The sequence below is a fragment of the Lissotriton vulgaris genome, chromosome 2_1 (assembly GCF_964263255.1).
Source record: "Lissotriton vulgaris chromosome 2_1, aLisVul1.2, whole genome shotgun sequence".
In the NCBI taxonomy this organism is placed as follows: domain Eukaryota; kingdom Metazoa; phylum Chordata; class Amphibia; order Caudata; family Salamandridae; genus Lissotriton; species Lissotriton vulgaris.
The window spans coordinates 671,402,789-671,426,904 of record NC_141687.1 but is presented as its reverse complement, the minus strand read 5'-3'; the positions used below and the strand labels follow the sequence as shown (position 1 = coordinate 671,426,904).

General features: G+C 43.7%; 1 protein-coding gene across 4 annotated transcripts in view; it reads right to left on the bottom strand.

Moving 5' to 3' along the window:
- Positions 1–9,689: 9,689 nt before the first annotated feature.
- Positions 9,690–24,116, bottom strand: part of QSER1 (glutamine and serine rich 1) — a 771,358-nt gene continuing 756,931 nt past the window's right edge. For all 4 annotated transcript variants that reach the window (XM_086955859.1, XM_086955857.1, XM_086955860.1 and 1 more), the window contains one exon: positions 9,690–12,531. In XM_086955859.1, coding sequence (XP_086811985.1) covers positions 12,391–12,531 — 141 coding nt within the window. In that variant the 3' untranslated portion in view covers positions 9,690–12,390. The remainder of the gene's footprint in view (positions 12,532–24,116) is intronic.

The window sequence follows — 24,116 nt, the reverse complement described above, 5'->3', positions numbered from 1 at the left end:
TTAGGTTTGTCCCTGGTTGTCTGGCTTTTTCCAGAACTCTTTGGATTAGAGGTATTGGTTGAAAAGTGTATGCAGATGTCCCTGACCAATCTAGTGACAGGGCATTCCCTTTTGACAGGTGGTGAGGAAACCTCAAGGGAAAGAACTGGCATTTATTGTTCTGTATTGTTGCAAACAGGTCTATCTCTGGGGTCCCCCAGAGTTTAAAGATGTATAGTACTGTCTTGTGCTTCAATTCCCACTCATGGGAGCAGTTGTTCTGTCTGCTCAGAAGATCTGAGTTGTGTTGTATACTCCCGGTAGATGAACTGTTTGCAGATTGATCCTTTGAGAAATTGCCCATTGCCAGATCTGTTGAGCTAGATTGCTTGCGGAAATGACTTTGTACCTCCCCGTTTGTTGAGGTAGAACATTGTGGTGTGTTGCCGTTTGAATCAAGGCAGTCTTTGTGCGAATGTGTTTTTGGAACGCTTTCAATGCTAGGAATATTGTTTTAATTTCCAAGTAATTGATGCGTTTTATGGAGTCGCGGTTGTTCCACTGACCTCATATCTTCAGTTGTTGGAAATACGTCTGTAGTGATTGTCACAGGAGTTCAGGTTTTGAAAGGTCTCCCTTGTGCTATGTTGTTGGATGCCCAGCTTTGTATTTCTGCTTGCAGCCTATGCGTAACAACACCTAAATCCTCCCACATGCGACTAGTTGTTGGTAAGCCATTCCTGGAAGGGATGCATATGTAGGCGGGCAAGAGGAATGTTTGGTATGCATTACGCCTTCATGCCAATGAGCTTCATGACTCTCCTCACTGTCAGAGATTGACCCTTCCGGTAGACGATGGTTTCACATTTGATCACTTGCATCCTTTTTTGCGTAGGGTATGCCCGTACGAGTTGTCAGTTTAGTCTTGCACTTAGGAAAGATTTGTGGAGGATTTATTGTGCTTTATCGAGTACCCTAATCTTTGGTGCGTGTGGACTGCTGTTTGAAAGTGGCTGAGACATGTTTGTTTTGTGTTTGCCCTTATAAGCCAGCCGTCCTGGTAAGGGCAAACGTGTATTCCATCCTTTTGCAGGTGTGCCGCGACTGCGGCTAGGCACGTGATGAAAATACGTGGTGTTGATTTTATCCCGAAAGGGAGTACCTTGAACTGGTAGTGTGTTCCCTTGTGAAGGGACCAGAGACATTTTCTGTGGCCTTTGTTCATGGGGATCTGTAAATAGGCGTCCTTGAGATCTATTGTTGCCTTGTAATCTCCTTTTTGAATTTGTGGGATTATTTCCTGGAGTGTAGCCATTTTGAAATGCTGTGTCAAGATGAATTTGTTTATGAACCTTAGGTCCAGGATTGGTCTTAGTGATAGATCCTGTTTGGGGACTAGGAAATACGGAGAGTAGTTTTCTTTGAAAATGTCCTGTTTTGGTGCCAATTCTATTGCTTGTTTTTGAAGAAGGTCTTTGATTTCAGAATTTAACAGTACGAGTTCTGATTTGAGGTGCCGCCTTATTTTTGGGGGGTTTGCTGATGGTGTTTTTGTCAGGTCTATGCAATACCCGTATTGTAGCAAATTTAATATCCTATTGTCTGTGATCTTTCACCACTGTTGTAGGTACTGTGATATTCTACCTCCTACTGGTGGTGTGTGTGGGTCTTTTCATTTGCTGGAGTCAATTTGACTGCTTTGGGTGTTGTTGCCAACCCAGGTATCCTGCTTGCTGGCTTGTTTGTTGACTATTTTATTGGCCCTGTTGTTGATGTGACATTTGCTGTCCTTGAACAAAGGCTCCTCTTCCTGAGGGGTTTCTTCCGTTAAACCCTCCTCTTTTGAAGGTACCTCTTTGTTGTAGGACTCCCATGGCTCTTGTGGTTTCGTTATCTTTTTTGATCTGTTAGGGAGATTCATCCACTTTTTTCCCAAAAAGTGCCTCCCCTTTAAATGGTCTGTTAATGATGGAGGTTTGAACCTCCTGCCTAAAACCTGATATTCTAAGTATGCCTTCTTCGAGTGGTGCCTGTGCACATCAGTCTGCTGGCAGTGTTTTCTGCATTCAGCGCTGATTTAAGGCATGGGTTAGCAATGTTTTTGCCTTCTTGGACAATAGATTTAGCCCTTTTCTTGTTCTCTTCGGGGAGCTTGTTGATAAGCTCCTCAATGCCATTCCATTGCTGGTGTCAGTACCTATTCAGCAGGGCATTAGTTTACGATGCACCACTGCGTCGCTGCTTCCTTTTCCAAGTGTCTGCCTACTATATCCATACGTTCGCTTTCTTTTTCTGGGGGTGGTCCACTGTTAGAGAGGGCATTTGCTCTTCTCTTGACCGTGGTAACTATGATGGAATCAGGCGCTGCGTTTCCCTGGATATACTTAGAGTCCTTGGAAGAGGGTTTGTACTTCTTTTCGACCCTTGGTGTTACCCCCTTGCTTGAAGCTGGCTCCTTAAAGACTTCTTTGCCTTGGTCCAGGATGCTTGGTAGTATTGATAGGTATTGTGTCCCCTTGTTGGTTGGGGCTGGTGTTTCTAAAAGGAAGCATGTCTCTCCCTTTTCCTCTTCGAAGGGAACTCCGAAAGCATCAGCTGCTCTTTTTACTAGGCCGTTGTAGAAGGCTATGTCATCGGGTGGGTATGCCTTCAAGGGATACCAGCAAATCTCCTCCTCTGGGTCTCAGTGTCAAGGTCCTTCCAAGTGTCTCCGAAATTTTCAGAGGCTTCCTCCTCTTCTGGCGCTTAGAGGTCTTCCTCGAGATCTTCATTGCGAGTTTCAGGGGTTAGAGGTGACTTGAAAATCTCATATTCTTCCCCTTTGGCATCTTCCTCACCTTCGGCGTCGACATTGTCCGCTTCGGCGATGAGTATCTTAGGTATTCAGAATTTTTGAGTGAGGCGTAATTTCGGCTTAGAGCCGTTTTATTTTCATTTCGCCTTTGAGTGCTCTCTCGGTGTCGGAGACCGGAGATTTTCTTTTCTAGCTGGCGCTTGCCTCTGGTTTCGACGGAATCGCAGTTACCTTCGGGAGTTCGTGTTCGACCCTTGTTTTTAGAGCCTTTTGCGATTTTCTCTCGTCGGTGTCCCGTGGTAGGTTTCCATGGCGTTCCTTGGATTGCAGCTGGCCTTCGATTACCTTTTTCTTCGGCATCAGGGCTGCCTTAGGCTGTGCCTTGCTATCAAGGCCCTTGGGTTCAGACGGATGTGTATGGTGTCTTGCCTTATCCGTCTACTCTGTATCCTTCGTCATCTTTTTGTGGGCGTGGGTTTTTCGGAATCTACCTCTAAAATGTGGACATCCGATCCTTCGGGCATTGACTCTGCTGGAACTCCCTGGTCATCTTCGTCACTGGAAAAACCTAGGTCCTTAATGGAAGGTTTTTTTTATGCCTGGGACATCGTTGCGTAGTGGGCCGCTCTCTGCTTTCGGCGTGCCCTGAGAGTTTTCAGCTGGAAAACTAAGCAGACCTCAGTTTTTTTCCTTGTGGTCTTTGGGTAGGCAGCGGTTTCAAACATCATGGGGTTTGTGTTGTGCTAATTTGTGGTGGCACTTGGGTAGAATTTGAAAGTGGTATTTTTCATGGCCCTAACTTGCCTTTTGTCGACCTGGATGTCTTCGGTATTGGGGCGGTCGTTCTCAGAGCTAAGCAATGCTCACCGGCTGCAATGTCAATGGTCGATGTTGATTTTCCACTCGAAATCTAGACTTAAATCTTCTTCTGGGAATTTTTGCTGACAAACTTCGGTGCGTCCAGTCTTGCTTCCAGATCCAAAGGCGGAAAAAATAATCTGAAGATGGCTACCACGCAGAGCCTCCAGTGCACCGTCTAACGTCACACAATTGACGTACCTGGCACCAAATGGTGGTTGACGATGCCCAAAATGGAAAAAAAACACACAAAAATAATGTAAAGACTATTCCGGACCCAAACACTAGATGGCTGAATGATGCACAGCATGTGAATCCAGAAAAGGATTCACACTGCAAAACAACTTATTCCCAGACAAACTGGTCTGCAGATGTGAATATCTCTCTTGTCTAAAGTTGTGACGCTGTTCCACATCAACCCAATCATCAACCTGCCAGCGTACTATGCTCCACCCTAGCCATTTAAGGAAGAGGGACTCTGTTGGAATCACTGAAGCAAAGAAAGGCAAGACCGTGTCAAAGAGGGCCATGTCACGTTGGATCATACTCTGCAAGAAGCTCTGCTACGCACTGGCCAAAAAGTAGCCTCTAGAAGATCTGGAAGCTCATTCACCAGGGCCAAAGTTGATACCATTGTGCTGGGAGGCGAAGTTCTAGTCCTGGACATCTGCCAAGTAGCTACAACGGTGTTGCTTCATATATTCACAAAGTACTGTCTGAATAACCAAGATGGGCATTTCACCCGTCCGGCCCTCCACGACTTTTTGATTTGAGCCAATTCAGACCTGTCTCCTACTAGGTACGGCTTTTGTATCTATTCAAAAGGTGGGGAATCTATGGTTAGAAGTCGATTAGAAGAACAAGTTACTTTCCTTTGGCAATGCTGCTAGAGACTAAATCTAACTGCAGATTCTTCATAGACCCTTCCATACGCCCCATTCTATGAACTGAGCTTTGCCCATTAACAAGATTACAAGTCTAGGTTTCTGCATAATGGTCACTTTTGGGTCTGCGTCTGGGAGCATGGACAGCCTCAAAAGCAACTGATGGCAGTGTGTAGGAGTGGTGCCAATATGAGCCTCACATATCATACCCAGAGTGGAACTGCACCAGGGCAGAGCATCACAGTGCAATCTACAGGCATGCAGAGGTACCGCTACATAACAGCATGGGTTTCCATGTTTAAAGGGTACTTTAAAGTAGTGACTGGCTCAGAGTCAAGACTGCCCAGTTCCCGTTTGTGCATTTCTTCCCTTTACCAGTTCATACTATGTAGATGTACTGTAGATGGTGATGCCAGGGATTATTTCTCTTTGAAGGTTGCCACTCTGCCTCAGCCAGCTCTACATATCTTATATATATTGCCTGTCAATGGCATTGATCCCACTACCCGGAACAAACTAACATCTCCAACAGTGGGCTCAAACCAACTGAGCAGTGTTTCCTATAGTTTACTGCACTGGAATTACATGGACATTGCTGATCTGACCGGAGAAGGGCCCCCTCCCAAGGTTTGAACTAGGTACCAGAACTGGCAGATGAGCTTTGGGGAGGCATGACCAGAAACATGTCTCAGTTTCCCTCTTGCCCAAGAGTAGGATTATGTAAATCATTCATGAAGGTGCTACTGTGATTCAAAGTCCTCCTCCAGAATAGGACGAAGTCTAGGCCAAGGAATGCTGGGGGTTACTGCTTGATTTCCTGGGGAAGCGAAGTGCCAAACCTGCTGTGGCAAAGATTTGCTGGAATGACCCCTACAGAAAACAGCTGAGTGGAGGAAGAAGTCTGCCAGCCAAGTTGCTTAAAGCTTTGTGATGATCATGGATTTAGGTCAATACAGGGACATGAGGAAGCCCAAATGATGAGTAGGAGAAAAGAGTACATCTGCCTGCAACTCTTGAGGGCCCTGGGGAAAGTTATGTAAGGTTGATTTACAGAGAATATCACCCTTGAGGGTATCCAGGCGCTTGAGCATTCATGGAGTCCCTGCATGGTTATTTGAATAGCCAGGTTATTTGTTTCTTGCAGAACTCAAGAAGTGACGAGGAGGCTCAGATGTGCTGTGGGAGTTTGTTCCAGGTTTTTGGTGCACTGTAATAGAACAAACACCCTTCTACTTAGCTTTTGTGAATGCAGGGGTGTGTGCGAGAGTGAGCCTGACCGTAGGTGTCTGGCTGGTTGAAGTGCATCCAGCTGTTAAGGTATGCAGGTTCAATTGTTGCACAAGGCTTTGTATGTGTACACAATGGGTTTGAATTGGCTGCATTTGTGAATGGGGAACAGTGGAGTTGTCTGAGGTGAGGTGAGATGTGGTTGCAACCTGCGAGGTGGAGGATGAATCTCGCAGCGGCGTTCTTCATGGTCTGGAGTCTGTGTGTGAGCTACTTGGAGATTTGGGCATTGAGTGGGTTGCCATAGTTGTTTGCTCATAATGAGTTCTTGCTTGACAGTTCATGAGGTGTTCTGTGGCAGCCATTTGAAGATCATTTGGAGCATGCGTAGGATGTTGAAGCAGGCAGTGCTCACGGCATTGACTTATGCTGTCAGGTTGAGCTTGATGTACAGGGTGATCATGCAACACAAAAAGATGATGGATGGAATGCTGAACATTGTCAAACGTTCACCCCCAGGGCCACAGATCTGGGTCGAATCCACTGTTATTATGCTCATCACGCCATTCCAGTTTGGACCGAGCCATATGCAAATCAGCCGTGACGCTGCTCACCATGGGAACTGTCCAGCTTGGAATGTCAGGCCAAGTCCTCCCTGGACCGGAAAAGAAGCATCTTGGGACTGGTTTTGGGGTCTCACCCCTAATCAGCCAGGCTAGCTTGAAACCAGTGGTGTAGCAAGCACGAGAGCCACATCTGGGCAGACCTGTCCCACTTAGGGTGAACATGCAACACAAAAAGATGAACAGAATGCTGAACATTATCAAAAATTCATCCCCAGTCACATATCTGGGTTTAATCCACTGTTATGTTGCTTGCCACGCCACTACAGTTTGGACTCAGACATATGCATATTGGCCATGATTCTGCTCTCGATGGTAAAAGTCCAGTCTGAACTGCTAGTCCATGGTGATCCCCAGGTTTCCTGCGTAATCTGTGGGCACAATTGTTAGACCTAGCTTGGTTGGCCACTGGGTGGCAGTCCCATAGGGAGGCCAAGTTTCTGAAGCCTAATACTTCCATCTTGTCAGAGCTAAGCTTCAGGCACATACATCTCATCCATTCAGCTAATATGGTCAGGAAGTTGGTTCTCATCCATTAAGTCTGTGAAGTTGGTTTTAGTGATATTAGTGTTTCTCGTCAAGGATAGGATGAGCTGGGTTTCATGGCATAGGAAATTATGGTGATACCTAGAAATCGGATGATGTTAGTGAGGGATGTCATGTAGACGTTGTAGAGAGTAGGGCTGAGGGATTATTCCTGGGGGACTACGCAGATCAGGTTTTTGGACTCCTAAGTGAAGGTTGGCAGTCTGCCTTTTTGGGTTCTTCCCATGAAGAAGGAGCAGATCCATTTGAGTGCAGGTCCTCAAATACCAATCTCATAGAGTTTTCTAAAGAGTTTGTTGTGGGAGACTGTATCCAATGCTGCAGAGAGATTGGGCAAGATGAGGGCCACTGTCTCTCCTCGATATACAACGTTCCAGATGTCGTGAGTGGAGGCGATAAGGGCTGTTTCGGTGAAGTGTTTTTTTCTGAATCCTGATTGACTGTTATTGTGTACGAGGTGTAATTCAAGGTGCGTTAAGAGTTGCTTGTTGATGGCCTTTTTTATCACTTTAGCCGAGTAGGGAAGAGGGAGATCGCTCAGAAGTTACTCAGATAGTTGGGGTTGGTTGACAGTTTCTTGACGAAGGCTACTTACATTCTTCAGGAAATGTGGATGTTATGGAGGTTTTGATGAAGTGGGTGAGGCTGGTGCTGTTTGGTGCTGCTCTCATGATGTAGATGTGGAGGGGGCAAGGATCTGTAGGGGCCCCTGCGTGGATGGACTTCATGATCATCACTGTGTCTTCTCTGGTGAGAGTTTCCCATTTGGCTATTGGGTCATCTTGGATGGTAATGGGCAGGTTGACAATGAGATCACTAGGAATTAGCTGGTGTGCAAAGGTGAGGTACATGCTTGTGATATTGTGGAAAAGGTTTTATAAGTCGTCACAGAGTTCTTGGGATGGGGTGATGCTGTTAACGGAGACCGGGAGTGTAGTGAAGTCCTCGATAATCGAGAAGATCTCCTTGAAGCTGTTGGCGCTACCTTTGATGCGTTTGGCTAGTTCACTTGCTTGGTGTCTCTAAGTTGCTGGTTTTAGAGTCTGAGTGCAGCTTTGTAGGTATTCTGTCTGTGGCTTTGTGACTGGCTCTCCATTTTCTTTATAGCTGACTGCAGTGCTGTTTGGAGTCTCCATGGTCCTCCGTGTACCAGCTGGTTTGCCTGTTTGTTCATCTTGCTTGTTCTGTTTGATGGGTGTGAGGGATACTGCACAGTTCAAAATCCAGTTGTTAAAGTTTATGATGTCTTTGCTGATGTTGTTTGAGGGATTCAATTGATCCATGCGGAGGATTTTGAGCCAGTCGGCTTCTGAGTTTTTGCTCCAGCTGCTGCCAGGTACTTGGGTGGGCGTGTTGACTTGCAGTGTGTGGATTTGGAAGTGGATGATGTAGTGGTCAGTTCATGTGAGCGGTGACGTGGAGATGTGGTTGATCTTGTCATTGGTGGTAAAGATGAGATCCAATAGGTGTTCTGCAATGTGATTTGGTTCTGTGATAACCTGAGTAAGTCTTCTTCCTCTAAGATCTCTGATGAGCTTATTTCTTCCATGAACTCCCTATGATGCAGTGTACCTGTTTTGCCCCTAGATGCCTCTATGAGACATTGTGGACTACTACAGTTTCATCTTGTGACCAGCAGATTTGTCAGTGAAGTTGGCAGAACTGTGGGCACTGAGTCAGGACCTACATACCATTTGAAAATCATTTGCATGGTTGAGGAGTTCGAGAAATTTGAACCCCCTGTCTCCACCTACCAAGGGAGCATTGTGTATGTTTAGCCATGGCCAGTACCTGGTCCAATGGGCACCTGGCACCACATAAAAAGACAGCAACCAGCCTGAGAAGAATTCCTGTGAAGAGGTACTGGACTGATGTTTAGTGTTCCAACACTGAACTCACAGCACTGTGTCCTGATACACAGCAGTAGATACTGTCCCTCTCCCTCCTGTGAGACTGCTTTTGTTAACGAGACTTTGGTGGGCACTTAAGGGCATATTTGGAAAGTGGGCATGAGGCTTCATGCAGAAACAAATGATACTGCAAGAGCTCGTTGAACTGTATCACTAGATAAAAAAGAAAAACAGCGCACATTTGAAATATTGCTGCTGACTGTAGGGCACTTTGAAAGTATCCATCAAGGGATACTTTTTATATTTTGATTAACTTGCAATAAGTCACGAACTGTCATCTTATACAAATTTTGAAAACACGGTCTTGTGTTGCTGTTTTGTCTGCACACCCTCATAGAAATGCACTGACTGTTGAACTCAATGATATACACTTTTATAGAGCTTAGTGAATAATTGTTATAAATGCTTCTGGGTTCTGACCTCTGGACAGGAAGGGTTTAAAGAGGTATGGTTTTCTTGCCCTATCTTATTTATATGTGCATTACTGTGTGTAATGAAGCACTATTTTGTTTTTTACAAAGTAAGGCATTGCCTGGACATTCAGGGATACCAGGCCTCACAGGGGGTCTTTGCTAAAAAAATCTAATTTTAGATAGTGGCATTATTGAAAAAACAATTATTCAGACATCAATTAAAAAAGACCCTAATTTCATTCAAGCCTCCTACCGCTCGAGATTCATAAGCAACCTTTTAACTGTACTGTAAACATAGCAAATGCACCATTGCGAAGCATTTACATTCTAACTGAAAATAAAATCAGATTAAGATATAACATGACTATTAATGATAGTGATGTGTTAGTTACAACTTTAAAAGAACTTAAATCCTGCTTAGGATATTTATGGTGGGATAAGAAATACATTTGAGCTTATTTTTGTGCTGTGCTCTTTATTTGGGAACATTTCCACACATAGCCCTAGTTTTCCCATGAAAGAGGAATGACAGCATTGAAATAAACCTTGACTATTTTGCAAGAAACTAAAATAACACTAACAGTTCCATCCAACATCCTTTTTTAAGACCCGTTAAGTTGGAATTAGCAAATGAAAGGAAAAACAGTAGAATCAATGAGCTAGGAATTCAGAGCAGACAATTTTATCTATATGACGGCATAGAATAAACAAATATGCATTGTACTCCATATGAGAAACAGCGTAGTACCTAAAATGCACAAATGTTACAACAAAATTGTGGTTTCAGTGCTATGTTTTATGGATTCTCTTAAAACGGTTGTATATCAAACTACTTTTAATCAATTGCTTATTTATTGTGATATAACACAGTTTAATCAGGAAAAATCAACCAGTAACAGAACATAAGGAAATAAACTAAGGGCCTAATTTAGAGTTTTGTGACCACAGTAGTCTGCCATAAAGGTGACAGACCACACACTAGGTTTCTCCTGGTGGTGGCCCTATTAATACCCAATGAACCAGGGGCCATTGGAGTAAATACATCAGACCGTCCCCACTATATGGAGTAGACAATCTGATGTACTTTTTTTCACTTCAGGACTGTTAGAAAATGTCTGGTGGTTAAAAACAGAAAAAAAAAAAATTACTCACACACCAAGCATGTCAGGGCCATTAGAATTTAGTTTTACAAAAGCAAAATCTCACTTTGGGAGTTTGCTTTGTAAAACACAAAAATTAGCGGAGCGGAGTGATCTGCAAACTTTCAGTGGCTTCAGAGGAGCTGCCATGGTGGGGGCTCTTTTGAGGGCAAAAAAGACCTCAACTAAGCCAGCAGAGATCACGAACGATGATGTATGGTAATCAGACGGGGTGGTGGAGGTAATACCTTCCGCCATCCTGGTGGACAGGTAAGCCATGCGTTAAACTCTAAATTAAGCCCGAAGTTTATAAATGGTGCTGTGTAATAACAATGCAAGTCCCCTAGTTTGGAACATAATATTATGAATCTGTATCTACACCATCCATTGCCCGCTGCATTTCAGAAGTCCACTTCACAAGATTTGGACACCACAACCTGAAAACAAGCACACTATAGTAGATAAACATCCATCCATTTGGCCAATGAACGGTGAAACAGACAACACTCCTGGCTGCAATTAAGGCACAAAGTGGAACCAAACAAAACGATGAATGAGAAAACTAAAATCGTACTTTGTCTGCAAACACATGAACTCAAGTAGAAGAAATACCAACGTTTGAAACTGTGCAAAATATATTAAGGAAAAAAGCAAAGTATGCCAGTGCAGCTGTTTGTTAAACCTGCCAGTTTGTGTACGAGTTAAGATCTTGGTACTAAATGAAAAAGTAACATGTAAAACATACAGGTGTTACAGTCAAGAGCCCTGCTCTGTACACATATTACAGTCAGCCCTGAATAAAGAATTACACTTACAAACTTAGTTTCAATATGTTTAAGCATTGAAGTGCTCTATATGACTAATTTATTTGTAATGCACACTGTAGAGTTAACAAAGATTTTACTACGTTTTACAGGTTCTCTGACCATCATTTGTACAAATAATGTAAGCTATTAAGCACTGCATATTTACCATGAAAGTTAACCATTCTCTTTCAAACCTCTTCTATAATTATTTCACTTAAAATCTGTTAATCATCTGCTATTTTAGTAGGAAATTTATTTTCAATTATCAGAAAATACTTGCAGTTTCTAACACAACTACACTTATAATCAAAACTAGTACAGAGTTTCTGATTAACACTGAAGCATGGACAAAAAACCTTGATATATTATAGAATGCAATATGAAATCAATAACATAAATGAATAGAATTTACTTAAAACAATGAAATGTGTTTTATAAAGATACATAAAACATAATTTTAACAATATTTTCTCTGTGAAAAATACAACTATTTGTGAATTAAAATGTACAATTGTATTTCTTTCCCACTCAAAAAAATCAATTCAAAGTAAAATTGCTTTTTTCAAAATGGGTAATATAGTTGTCTTCCTTGGTTTTTATTAGAATATATTTTGACACAAAAAAAGTCAAGATTGCACCAACTCTGTGTCCAGTCTTGTGACCAATACAACTGTAGAAAGTCCATACAGAGTAAGAAATTTTAAACCTTAAAATGGGTATCTTAAAAGATGTCACCTCAGCTGTTTACATAATTTACAAGATGCAAAATGTCAATGGTAGACAATCAGTTCTTCCTTTGATCCACCTTTCTGGTCTTAACTCAGGCGCAGGAACGAATCACACTTAAAACATTTAAGTGTTATCAATTTTAAAAACAAACTTTCGATTTAGTGCATGCCTTCTCCCTTTTAAAAAAAATGTTTTTTTTTAAAAATAAAAGTTACCCAATAGTTTATAAAATAGAAAAAAACATTTTTAATAAAAAAAATTGCAGGGTAAAAAAATGTGGTGTTTATTTTTTTTTGTTCCATTGATGAAGGGCTCACTCTTGGCAGCGCCACTTTTTCTTCAGCAGATGAAAATGTCTGAATTTGTGAGTGAAGCAAAGGAGATGCCTAGTAAGATCCTTACAAGGCATTGGATATCCTGGTATAGCAAACATCAGTTACTTCAGCGCTGTACAAAAGGAGGATTTGGGATAGAATATGACTTTATGAACACCGCTCCTGTACATCACTCAAAAGTTCACCAAATCTTTCGAATAAGGTCTCAACCCAAGTCATATTTTTCATGCACATTTGCATGATTTGCTCCTGTCCTACGTCTTCACTGGTCTTCACAACTGTTGAAATCTAAAAGAAAAATGCAACATTTGTATATTAACACAATTTACAATTATACTATTTCAAAACCTGTTTTGCAATTGTATACAAGAAAATACTCAAATTTTAAACCATTTTGCTGATTAAGTTACTATACTTGCTTTTCATTGTGTTTGTCTTGGTTAACATCTTGAGTCTTGTGAATGTTTATATTACATGGTTCAAATGCAGTTTTATTTAAATTCGAGATTAATACAATATCTCTGCGTGTCAATGCAGTTAAATACCCTGATATATATATATACATTCACTGAAAAAAAACATAGGTTTTAGGGAAAGTTATAGTTAGTTGGACATTTCACTTGTACAAAACCAGAGATATTCCCCTTTTCTAGTTAGTTCAGCTAACTATAACTTGCACCCCCAAAATGCACTGCTGATGACGTCACATATTACATCACTCATGACATGGTCAGTGACATCACTGATGACATCAATGCTGACATCTCAATTGACATCTCGGATGACATCATCCAGTGACTGTGTTTCTGTAAAGTTTAAATATGTTTAATAGGTATAGGGAAAGGCGTATTGAAGAAAGACTGGGTGTATACGTGTCTGAATGGATGATTTAGTAGGTGCGTGACTGAGTCTATAATTGAGTGATTAAACATATCTTATTGAATGCATGGGTTAGGGAATAAACTGTGTATATATCTGTATCCGTCTGTCTGTTAGTTTGTAAGCGGCTGCAAGGGTTTGTGAATAGCTACATGAGTGTCTATATGAGTTATTGATTGGTTGTCTGAGTAAATGTATGAGTGCCTGAGTGTTTGTGTGGGTGGGGTGTGTGTAACTCTGTGCATAGATGTGTGAGTGGGTGATTCCAAAGGTGCATGGTTTCAAGAGTGCATCTGTGATGGACTGTATGGGTGGGTGAGTGCGTATGGGTGTGTTAGTGAGTGAATGTATATCTCAGTGGTGCATGTGTGAGTAACTACATATGTGAAAGGCAGAATATGTGTGATAGAGTATATAAATGGCAATAAGTGTGTGTGTGTGATTGTGAGTGGTTGTATGGATGAGTGCGTGTATCAGTGATTGTATAGGAGCGTAAGAATGTGCTAGTATTTGTATGAGTAATTGAGATGGTGTGTGTATAACTGTATAGGTGAGTACATGGCAGTGTGATTATTTATTTGTATGATTGACAAGGTGTGTGAGTACCTCTATGGATGAGTGGCGGTGTGTGAGTGTCTATGTAAGTGTATGAGTGCATATGATAGTCCTGTACGGAGTGACCATAAGTATGAGTGACTGTACGGGTGAGTGAGTGCTTGTGTGTGCAAATTTAAGAATTAGTGAGTGGGTATGTAGTTATTGGTGTTGGAGTTTCTATGGTTTTGAGAACGGCAGCCTGTAATTTAGAGTGGGTGTATCAAAGTTTATATTAGGCTGTGAGAAGATGCATCAAATTATCACATGGATGATGTCATCAGTGATGTCACTGACCAGGTCATGAGTGATGTAATATGTGACGTCATCAGCAGTGCATTGTGGGGGCGCAAGTTATAGTTAGCTGAACTAGCTATAACAGGGGAATTTCTCTGTTTTTTGTACGAGTGAACTGTCCAACTAACTATAACGTTCCCTAAAATCTATGTTTATTTCGGTGAATTTCTAAGGTTTTTTAAATGCTAATTTCTAACTATAAAGTGCCTGAAATCTATGGTTTTTTCAGTAAATTTCAAATGTTTTTTAAATACTAATTACTAACTATAACATGCCTGAAACCTATGGTTTTTAAGTGAATTTCTAAGGTTTTTCAAATGCTAGTTTCTAACTATTCTAACTATGCCTACAGAGGTAGGACATGTGAATAAAGAAGAAAAGAAACGCACAGAAAGAAGCAAAATAAATGCAGAAAGAAGCAACAGAAGTCCACAAAGACGAAGAAAAGTGCAGGAAGAAGCAAGACATGTGCAGAAAGAACCAACAGAGGAGCAGAAAGAGGCCTTGTTGCAGAATCATCCTGTGCCCACAACTTTTTCAGACGGGTACTGGTGGTAACTGACTGACTTACCAGGCCTAGAGCCAGTGCAATGCTAAAAGACACTTAGAATACAGTGAATACACCTTCGTACACTAGGGAACACTATGCGTTGGGGTACCCCTGTGATTAGCATTACCTCCTTTATAAGGCTCTAGTACATAATAAGGGAGGGGGATTAAAACTACCTCTAAGTCAGAGATGCAGAAAAATGCTACTTTAACTAGTAGTCGCGTTTGCAGAGTGGTGAATAAAGGGTGCTGGCCGTCTAACCAACGCTCAGGAATTCCGCTGCGTCGGACTTACAGGAGGTACCAGCAGGGATTCTTGGCCCCCAAACTCTCTCAGGACTAAATTGGACTTCACCCCCCATCCCGTAGTCAGCCACGAGGCACGTGTGCAAAGTGGTGGAGAAAGGGGGCCATGGCCTCTAAAGACGTCTTGGCAATCCCACTGTGTGGGACTTACTGGAGGTAACAAGAGGGGTAGTTGGCCCCCAAAGTCATCCTTGGGGGCCAACTTGCCCAAACTATTACATCCAGTCAGTCCCACACAGCAGCGTTGGTAAGTACTTCTACCAAGCAAAGCCCACTTTGCCCACCACTCTACAAATGCGCTCCCTGGCACGTTCTTGGATGGGGAATGAAGTCCCCTTCACTGCTGCGGGTCCTTTAGGGGTCAACTAGCCTACCCTTTACCTCCAGTAAGCCCCACACAGTGGGATTGGTGAGAGATAGACAAAGGCCATGCCCCCTTTCTCCACCACTCTGCAAACACGCCCCTGGCGCGTTGTAAGTTGGGGGATTAAGTCCCCTTGAATCCTGAGGGTCCCTGGGGTCCAAGTAGCCCACTGGGTACCTCCAGTAAGCGCCACAGAGCTGCATTGCAGAGAGGTGTAAAAAGGGGAGTGGCCTGGACCACCTCTCTGTAACGCAGCCCTGTGGCGCTTACTGGTGGTACCTGGTGGGCTAGTTTGCCCCCAAGGGGCCCTCAGGATTGAGGGGGAATTAATTCCCTAACTTAAAACGGGCCACAGGGCGTGTTCGCACATATGTCGCCTCAGGCCCCACCCCCTCCCTTCACCACTGTGCAAACGCCCCCTGCTTTTCCCTTTTTTTGGGCCTTGAGGACCCCATCGCCCCCTTTGGGGACCATGGGGAGAGCCCCAATTCACCAACGGTCCCGCCGGCTCCCCGCGTTCAGCAGAAGCCGGCATTGCTTTTCCACATGGGGAGCTGCTAACATGCAGCCCCCCTTGTGGAAAAGCAATCGGCTTTGCTTCATTGAAGCGATGAAGTAAAGCAGTTTGCAATGACAGGTCGGGAGCCGCGCGGTTCCCGCCCGGTCATTGCAAACAGCAGTGTGCTGGGGCTGGGGCATTGTTTGCACAGCCCCGTGGAGGTGGTGCTCCACAGGGCCTGTCCCCACCCCACAAGTGTATGTATAAAAAAATTAGAGCCCCGGGGGTGGCGGTCCCTGGGGCTTGGGGGGACCCTGGAGGCCCCCACAAAATAAAAATAAGAAGCCCCTCTGGTACCTGAGGCCACGGGGGGGGGGGGGGGGGTAGGGTGTGTGCCCCGCAAATATTTATGGAAAGCCCCAGGGGTGGCGGTCCCCGGGGCTGCGTGCCCAGGTTTTGAATGCCCCTGGGACTTGGCCCACCCGGGGGCTGAATAATAACGAAGGGCAGGAGCCCGCGCTTCGTTTAAAAAAAGAATTCGGCCAAAATTCGTGCTGGGTGTGCATATCCCGCTGATTTTTTTTAAAAAAATGCTTTTTTTGGCCCTGGAGGTCCTTGTGGAACCCCTGAGCAGGCCTAGGGGGTCAGGGTGTTTCTACCCTGCCCCCTTTTCTTTTTTTTTTACCTTTCTTTCCCTGTTTTCTTGTGTCTCGGTTACCAAGGCACAAGATGGCTGCCAACACTTCCTGGTTTGGAGTGTTGACAGCTAATTAGAATAAAGCTTGTGGTCGGGAGGGTGCGCGGATCCACTGCGCCTCTACATATCGAAACTTTTATTTTTTGATTTTCTCAGCAACTACTGAACGGATTTACACCAATTAAAAAAAAGAAAAAAAGTCTCTTTCTGAACCAAGGGCTACTTTTTTGTCAAATTTGGTGTAATTCCATTCAGCATTTCAAGCTGTAACCGTGTCTAAAGTTTACTATGGGAATTAACATGGCGAAAACATGTGTTGGTACCCCCTTTTTTCTCGGCCACACACATATATATATATATATTTCAGAAAATGTAGGATGAAATCTCGTAAATACCCTATTATTTACCTAATAATACTAACAAGAAAAAAAGATGGTCACACAGTAAGCTCTTAATACATAAGGAATATACTACTTACCAGTATGCATCTGTTCTTGGCATGTAGGGCTGCTGACATTCATATCTGTGCATAGCTCGCCGCCTAGTGTTGGGTCCGGATGATTGCACCTTGTTGTCCTGGAAGAGTCTTCGAAGTATCACAAGATAGGTGACTCCTCCCCTGGACTACAGTGCGCATGGGCATCTTCTCCATCCTCAGATTGTTTTTCGCCATTGTGGCAGAGATGGAGATAGTTAAGTAAGAGATGGCCATGCAAAAGATAATGCTGCAGCTGCGACAGGCACCGGGGAGGAGGGCGGGTGATATGAATGTCAGCAGCCCTACATGCCAAGAACAGATGCATACTGGTAAGTAGCATATTCCGTTCGAGGCATGTGGGCTGCTGAATTCATATCTCTGCATAGACTGTATAGCAGTATCTCCTCTAGCAGTGGTTACCTGTTCCAGCTGCAGCAGTTTGAAAGAGAGTTTTGAGGACAGCCTGGCCTACAGCAGCTTGCTGCTTTGTTTGTACGTCTACACAGTATTGTTTTGTGAAAGTGTGTATAGTAGACCATGTGGCTGCTCTACATATGTCTTCAAGAGGAATATTCCCTAGGAAAGCCATGGATGCCCCCATTTTGCGCGTAGTGTGTGCTCTTGGGGGGACAGTTAACGTGCGTTTAGCTTTTTGATAACATATTTGAATGCATTTAACTATCCATCTGGCTATTCCTGACTTTGATATGGGATTTCCTTTATGTTGTGGTGAAAAAGCAACAAATAATTGTTTTGTTTTTCTGAATGTTTTAGTTCTGTCCACATAATAAAGCAGAGCTCTCTTCACATCTAGTGTGTTTAGGGCTCTTTCAGCTACCGACTGTGGATTTTGGAAGAACACTGGCAGTTCTATTGATTGATTAATATGGAAAGTGGATATGACCTTTGGCATGAACTTAGGGTTTGTTCTAAGTACTACCCTGTTAGCATGTATCTGCATGAAGGGTTCCTGAATTGTTAGTGCTTGTAGTTCGCTAACTCGCCTGAGTGAAGTAATGGCAATCAAGAATGCCACCTTCCATGTTAAGAATTGCAATTCGCATGAGTGTAGAGGTTCGAAAGGAGGTCCCATGAGTCTATTGAGTACTATATTTAGGTTCTAGATTGCTGAAGGTGGGTGTTTTGGAGGAATCACTCTTTTGAGACCCTCCATAAAAGCCTTGATTGCTGGTACCCGAAACAGTGAAAGGTGTTGTCTGTTTTGGAGATATGCTGCCATAGCAGCCAGGTGTAGTCTTATAGAAGAGTATGCTAGGTTGCATCTTTGAAGATGCAATAGGTAACATATAATGTTCTGTATGGAAGCATCTAATGGGTTGATTTGGTTATTGTTGCAGTAATTAACATCTCTTCCATTTATCTGCATAGCATGCTCCAGTAGTTGGTCTTCTTGCCTCCTTAATGATATTCATGCAGTCTGGAGGCAAGTTAAGGAATCCAAATTCTAAGACTTCAGGAGCTAGATCGCTAGGTTCATCTGATTGGGATCTGGGTGTCTGATTTCTCCATGGTTCTGAGTTAGAAGATGGGGTGTGAGGCGTGACCTTTGATGAGGAACTACTGAAAGCTCCAGGAACGTTGTGTACCATGGCTGTCTCGCCCATGTGAGAGCAACTAGGATCATTGTGAGTGACTGTTGCTGTAGTTTGTGTGCCACCAGCGGAATCAGTAGTGCTGGGGGGAAAGCGTACGCAAATCTGCCTGACCAGTTCATCCATATTGCATTGCCCTGTGACAACGGATGAGGGAAACTGGCGGCAAAGTACTGGCATTTTGAGTTTTCTTTTGTGGCAAACAGGTCTATTTCTGTGTGACCCCACTTTTTGAAGAATGGCTGGAGAACTTGGGAGTGAATCTCCCATTCGTGTAGTTGTTGGCTGTGTCTGCTGAGCAGATCCGCTATTTGATTATCTTTTCCTGGGAGGTGTTTTGCCAGGAGAAGGATGTTTATTGGAATTACCCACTTCCATATGCTCTGTGCCAAGTAAGACAGCTGTGGAGAGTGTGTTCCTCCCTGTTTCTGGATATTGTACATGGCTGTCATGTTGTCCGTCCGGATCAACACAGTCTTGCTCTACAAGTATTTTTGGAATGCTTTCAGGGATAGGAATATTGCTGGCAACTCTAATTGATTCATAGGCAGTCTCTTTTGTTTGATTGTCCAGAGCCCTTGTACTGTGTATTGAAGTAGGTGGGCTCTCCAACCTGTCAGTGTTGCGTCCGCTGTTAGTACTAGTTGTGGAACTTGCTCTTGGAACAGTCGCCCCTTAGAAAGGTTTTGTGGGTTCCACCACTGCAGAGAGTTGTAAGCGCGACTGTCTACCAACACTAGGTCTTTTAGAAGTCCTTGAGCTTGGTTCCACTGTCTTGCAAGGCACTCTTGCAGTGGACGCATTTGAAGTCGGGCATGGGGGACAATGAATATGCAAGAGGCCATCATGCCTGTTAGCTGCATGAAGACTCGAGCTGGCAAAGAGTGTTGTGGCAGAAATTTGCGAATGGGCATCTACATGCTGGCTATCCTCGCAGAGCTTGGATATGCCTTTGCCACTGAGGTATCTATCGTAGCTCCCAGGTATTGTTGTGTGTGGGATGGGTGTAGGTGGGATTTTGGGTAGTTTATTGAAAAACCTAGGCTGTGTAGTAGCTGAAGTGTCTGAGACGTGTCTTTTAGACAATGTTTGTATGATTTTGCTTGTATCAGCCAATCGTCTAGGTATGGAAACATGTGGATGTGTTGCCTCCTGAGATGTGCAGCTACTGTCGCTAAGCATTTTGTAAACACTCTTGGAGCCATGGTTACCCCGAGGGGGAGAACCTTGAATTGGTAGTGTTGACCTTCTATTGTGAACCTGAGATATTTTCTGTGAGCTGGATGGATGGGTATGTGAAAATACGCATTCTTGCGGTCCAATATTGCTAGGAAGTCACCTTGCTGGAGCAACGGGAGTACTTGCTGTAGTGTGATCATATGGAAGTGCTCCGACAGTATGTATTGATTTAGGGGTCTGAGGTCCAATATTGGTATGAGGGAACCGTTCTTCTTGGGAATAAGGAAGTATAGTGAGTATACTCCTGTCCCTTGGGTGTTGGAAAGGGACTGGCTCTATGGCCCCCTTTTCCAGCATGCATTTCACCTCTTGTTGTTGCAGGGTGATGTGTTCTTTGGACATAGGACGGTGTCTGGGTGGTATGTTGGGTGGAGTAGAAGTGAGTTCTAGGCAATAACCATACTGGATAATTTGTCTTACCCACCTGTCTGTGGTAATTGCGTTCCAGACTGGTAGGAATTGTTGGATTCTGCCTCCGATGTTAAATGGTCTGGAGGTAGTGTAATGAAGTCACTGTTTTGAGGCAGTGGAGGCTCTGGTGTTATTGCCTCCACGTCCTCTTCCCCTATTATTGTTGCCCCTATAATCTCCTCTGTTGGAGTTCTTGTTAAAGGAACCTTGGGTGTTGCTTTTGTATGTAGACAAGGTTTGTGAAGTATTGCCCCGTGTAGCTGCTCTGTATAAGGAGCGTCGAAAGGAACCTCTGTGTTGTTGAAACTGCAATGTACTCATTGATTTTGCAGTTTCTGAAACCTTTTTCATTTTGTCTAAAATATTGTCGACTGCAGGGCCGAAAAGGAAGTCTTTATTGACTGGTTGGTTAAGAATGGTGGATTGTACCTCGTTCTTAAAGCCAGAAATAGGTAGCCAGGCATGTCATCGTAGTAAGACGCTAGTGTTAATGGATCTGGCTGCAGTGTCAGCTGCGTCAAGCGCTCATTTAATGGATGCGTTTGTAATAAATTTCCCCTCCTGTATGAGGTCATTAGCTTGGGCTTTAAAAGGCTCAGGCAGGTGTTGCATTAAACTTTCAAGCTGGTCATAGTGTGCTCTGTCGTAACGAGCTAGTAGAGCTTGTGTATTTGCAATTCTCCATGAATTGAAAGCCTGTGATGCTACCCTTTTACCCGAGGCCTCTAGTATTTTGGACTCCTTATCAGGAGGTGGAGCTTCTCCTGTTGTCTTTGAGTTGGCCCTTTTTCGTGCATTAGCCACTACTAGTGAGTCTAATGGTAACTGACCTCTGATATAAGTAGGGTCTGTAGGGGCCGCTCTATATATTTTCTTTTCAATCCTGGGATTGATTACGCGTGCCCTGGCTGTATCTTTAAATATATCTGGCGCGTGTTTTAATACCCATTTCAACATAGGAAGTGTTCTGACATTTTTCTCTGAAGTAGGGAATGTGTCAAATAAAAAATCTTCGTCTATAGGGTCATTGTGCATGTCTACGTTGTGGTACTGCGCTGCCCTATCTATTAGCTGGTTGAAGACAATGGTGTCATCAGTAGGTGACGGCTTTCTTGGGTATGAGGAGGTGTCAGGGATGGGATGTGTGTCATATGGATTAGTCGGATCATCCCATGGTTCATTTTGAGGGTTAGGATCCTCTGGATAGTCATAATCATGTTGAGGATCTTCCCCTGTGTCGCCCTCATTGTACCCAGAGTGCGTAGGAGAGTAAGGAGCAAAAGGCGTAGTAGGCATAGTGGGATAGAAAGGAATGAAGGGTCTAGAGGGAGAAGTCCCAAAGTCCTTTTTCTTTAGAGGAATGGGGGAATGAGAGTTCGTGTCCAATGGTCTCTTCTTCCTGTGTAGGATTGTGACTTTACCAGTCTCAGGGTTTATATATATTTTTGCCTGATCCCCTGATGAATCTGGATGGAAGAGTTCTTCTTCCAATGTCCGTGGCTGTGTTTTTGACTTCTTTGTCTTAGTCTTTTTTGGATCGACTATTGCCTCCGGGTCGATAACCTTTTTTGGTTCGACGACTTTCGGTGCCTTATTGCTCTTTCTCGGCTCGGCCTCTTTGTCCGGGTCGACGAGTGATTGCAGATCGACCAGATCTTTAGGTTCGATACGCTTTCTGTGCTCGACCGGTTTTTTAGGTTGACTGTCTTTTGTAGTCCATGACTTTTCGGATCGACCAGTCTTTTAGGAGCACTTGTCTTTGGTTCAATGCCTTTCTTTGGTTCGATAGCCTTTTCTGGCTGGACCACAGGCTTCGGTACGACGCCCCTTGTGTTGACGACCTTCTTCGGTTCGACGACCTTTGGCACAGCCTCCTTCTTTGGGTCGACTGCCTTCTTCGGTTCGGCACACTTTGGGTCGGGGGCCTTCTTTGGCTCGACGGCCTTCTTTGGTTTGGCGCTTCTTGGCTCGACGGCCTTCTTTGGTTCGGCGCCCTTTGGCTCGACGACCTTTTTTGGTTCTGGAACCTTCTTTGGGATAACGTTACTTGGACCTGGGGTCTCTGAAGGCTTAATCTTTGTTTTCGGAGCCGAGCCGGACGGAGGGGCTGCTGAATGATGTTTTGGATCTTGGCTAAGGCCTTTAGGCGATGCCTCGACCGGAGCCTTCTGTGACGGGGTAATTGGTGTCGGGGGCAATGTACTCACGGTTTGCCCCGGTGGGATTTCGTCATCGGAGTCCGAGTGGTCCTCGAAGGTGACGATCTCTAGATCCTAATCTTCCGCTTCTGGAAGTTCTTGTTCATCCTCGAAGATGTTGTCTGGTTCCGGTGCCTGTCGCTGCATCTCTTGCCTAGCGGCCCGTCGAATCCGGATGGTTTTCTTCGAACAGAATTGGGCACAGGCTGGGCAGGTTTCTTCCTTGTGTTCTGGTGATAGGCACTTGTTGCATACTGTGTGTTTGTCAGTATGCGGGAACTTGGAGTGGCATTGTGGGCACCTTTTGAATGGGCTCCTTTCCATCAACAGCAGGCCCACGTGTCGTTGAAAAGACCCTACAGCCCGCGTCGACGACCGGGTCAAGATGGAAAGCTTGATTGAGTCAAGAAGTACCGATCGAGAACAATACCGTCGAAGGCCTTTTGGCCTCGAGAAAAGTTTAGTTTTGATTCCGAAGTTGAAGTATAGGAATAACATCCGAACCCAATGGCGGAAAAAAACAATCTGAGGATGGAGAAGATGCCCATGCGCACTGTAGTCCAGGGGAGGAGTCACCTATCTCGTGATACTTCGAAGACTCTTCCAGGACAACAAGGTGCAATCATCCGGACCCAACACTAGGTGGCGATCTATCCACAGATATGAATTCAGCAGCCACATGCCTCGAACATTACTTTCTTTTCATGCTAAATGTAGAAATATATATTTGAGCAGCTGAAATCACCGACATTTTAAAAAACCCTGTAGCCCCTTTCTAACAATATCTCTTCATGAAGAAAATGACAAGGAAATATGTATTAGTCAAACCCCTTGTTGAATGCACGCAACAGTAACCCTGGTTGAAATGAAGTTTGAAATGGCACACAGTAAGCAATCCAAGAAAATATGGCAAGAGGAGACAAAAGTGTCCCTTATTTTAAGTATGATCCCCTTCACAAACAAGATGGGACATGTAAAATATATTATCAAGGTTCAGCAAGGCAAATGGACTAGGACAGCACAATTAAAAAAATGATTTGGCCCTTACACTGACACGAGGCGCTTACAGTTGCTCTGTTATTTGTCAATACTAAACAATAGTGATTGCATCATTGCTGTTAAAGAAAAGGTTCAAAGCCACAACAGTTGAAGGACTTGGAATAGGGTAATGACACTGGATGCTCAAAAAGAAATGTTGCTCCGCAACTTGTATAGTGAAAATGTACTCCTTTTTTAGAACTCAAACAGGAATAAAATAGATTACTGCTATTACATAAGTCTGTCATTTTATAAGCAATAAAATATGTACTGAAAAAGAGTTGCACCTGTAACCTTATTACAGACTTTAATATTCTATTTTATTAGTTTAAAGAACTATCAGAAGCCATACATGGTTCAGAATATTTTAGTAAATGTATACTTGATTAGGAAACTACACAGAGGTGGCACAATTGTAGGTGAATAAGGAAATAAAGCACATTGGTACCCATTCTAACACACTAAGAGAAGGTTAAGTGGTTGCATCATTTTCTGCCAAGCTGTTTTTAAATCCAAAGGTGGAGTTGTTTCAGACATCAGAATAATGTCCTCAACTTAAAATATGGTAAGATGGCAATTACAAAATGAGACTTCATAAACTGGTAAGAGATAAAACAAGAATTTTTGTTCACTCACACACTTTTGCATAACTAGTATAAGAGATCGTATTATTATCCAAATAAATGATGCACAATTTATTGACATTGACGA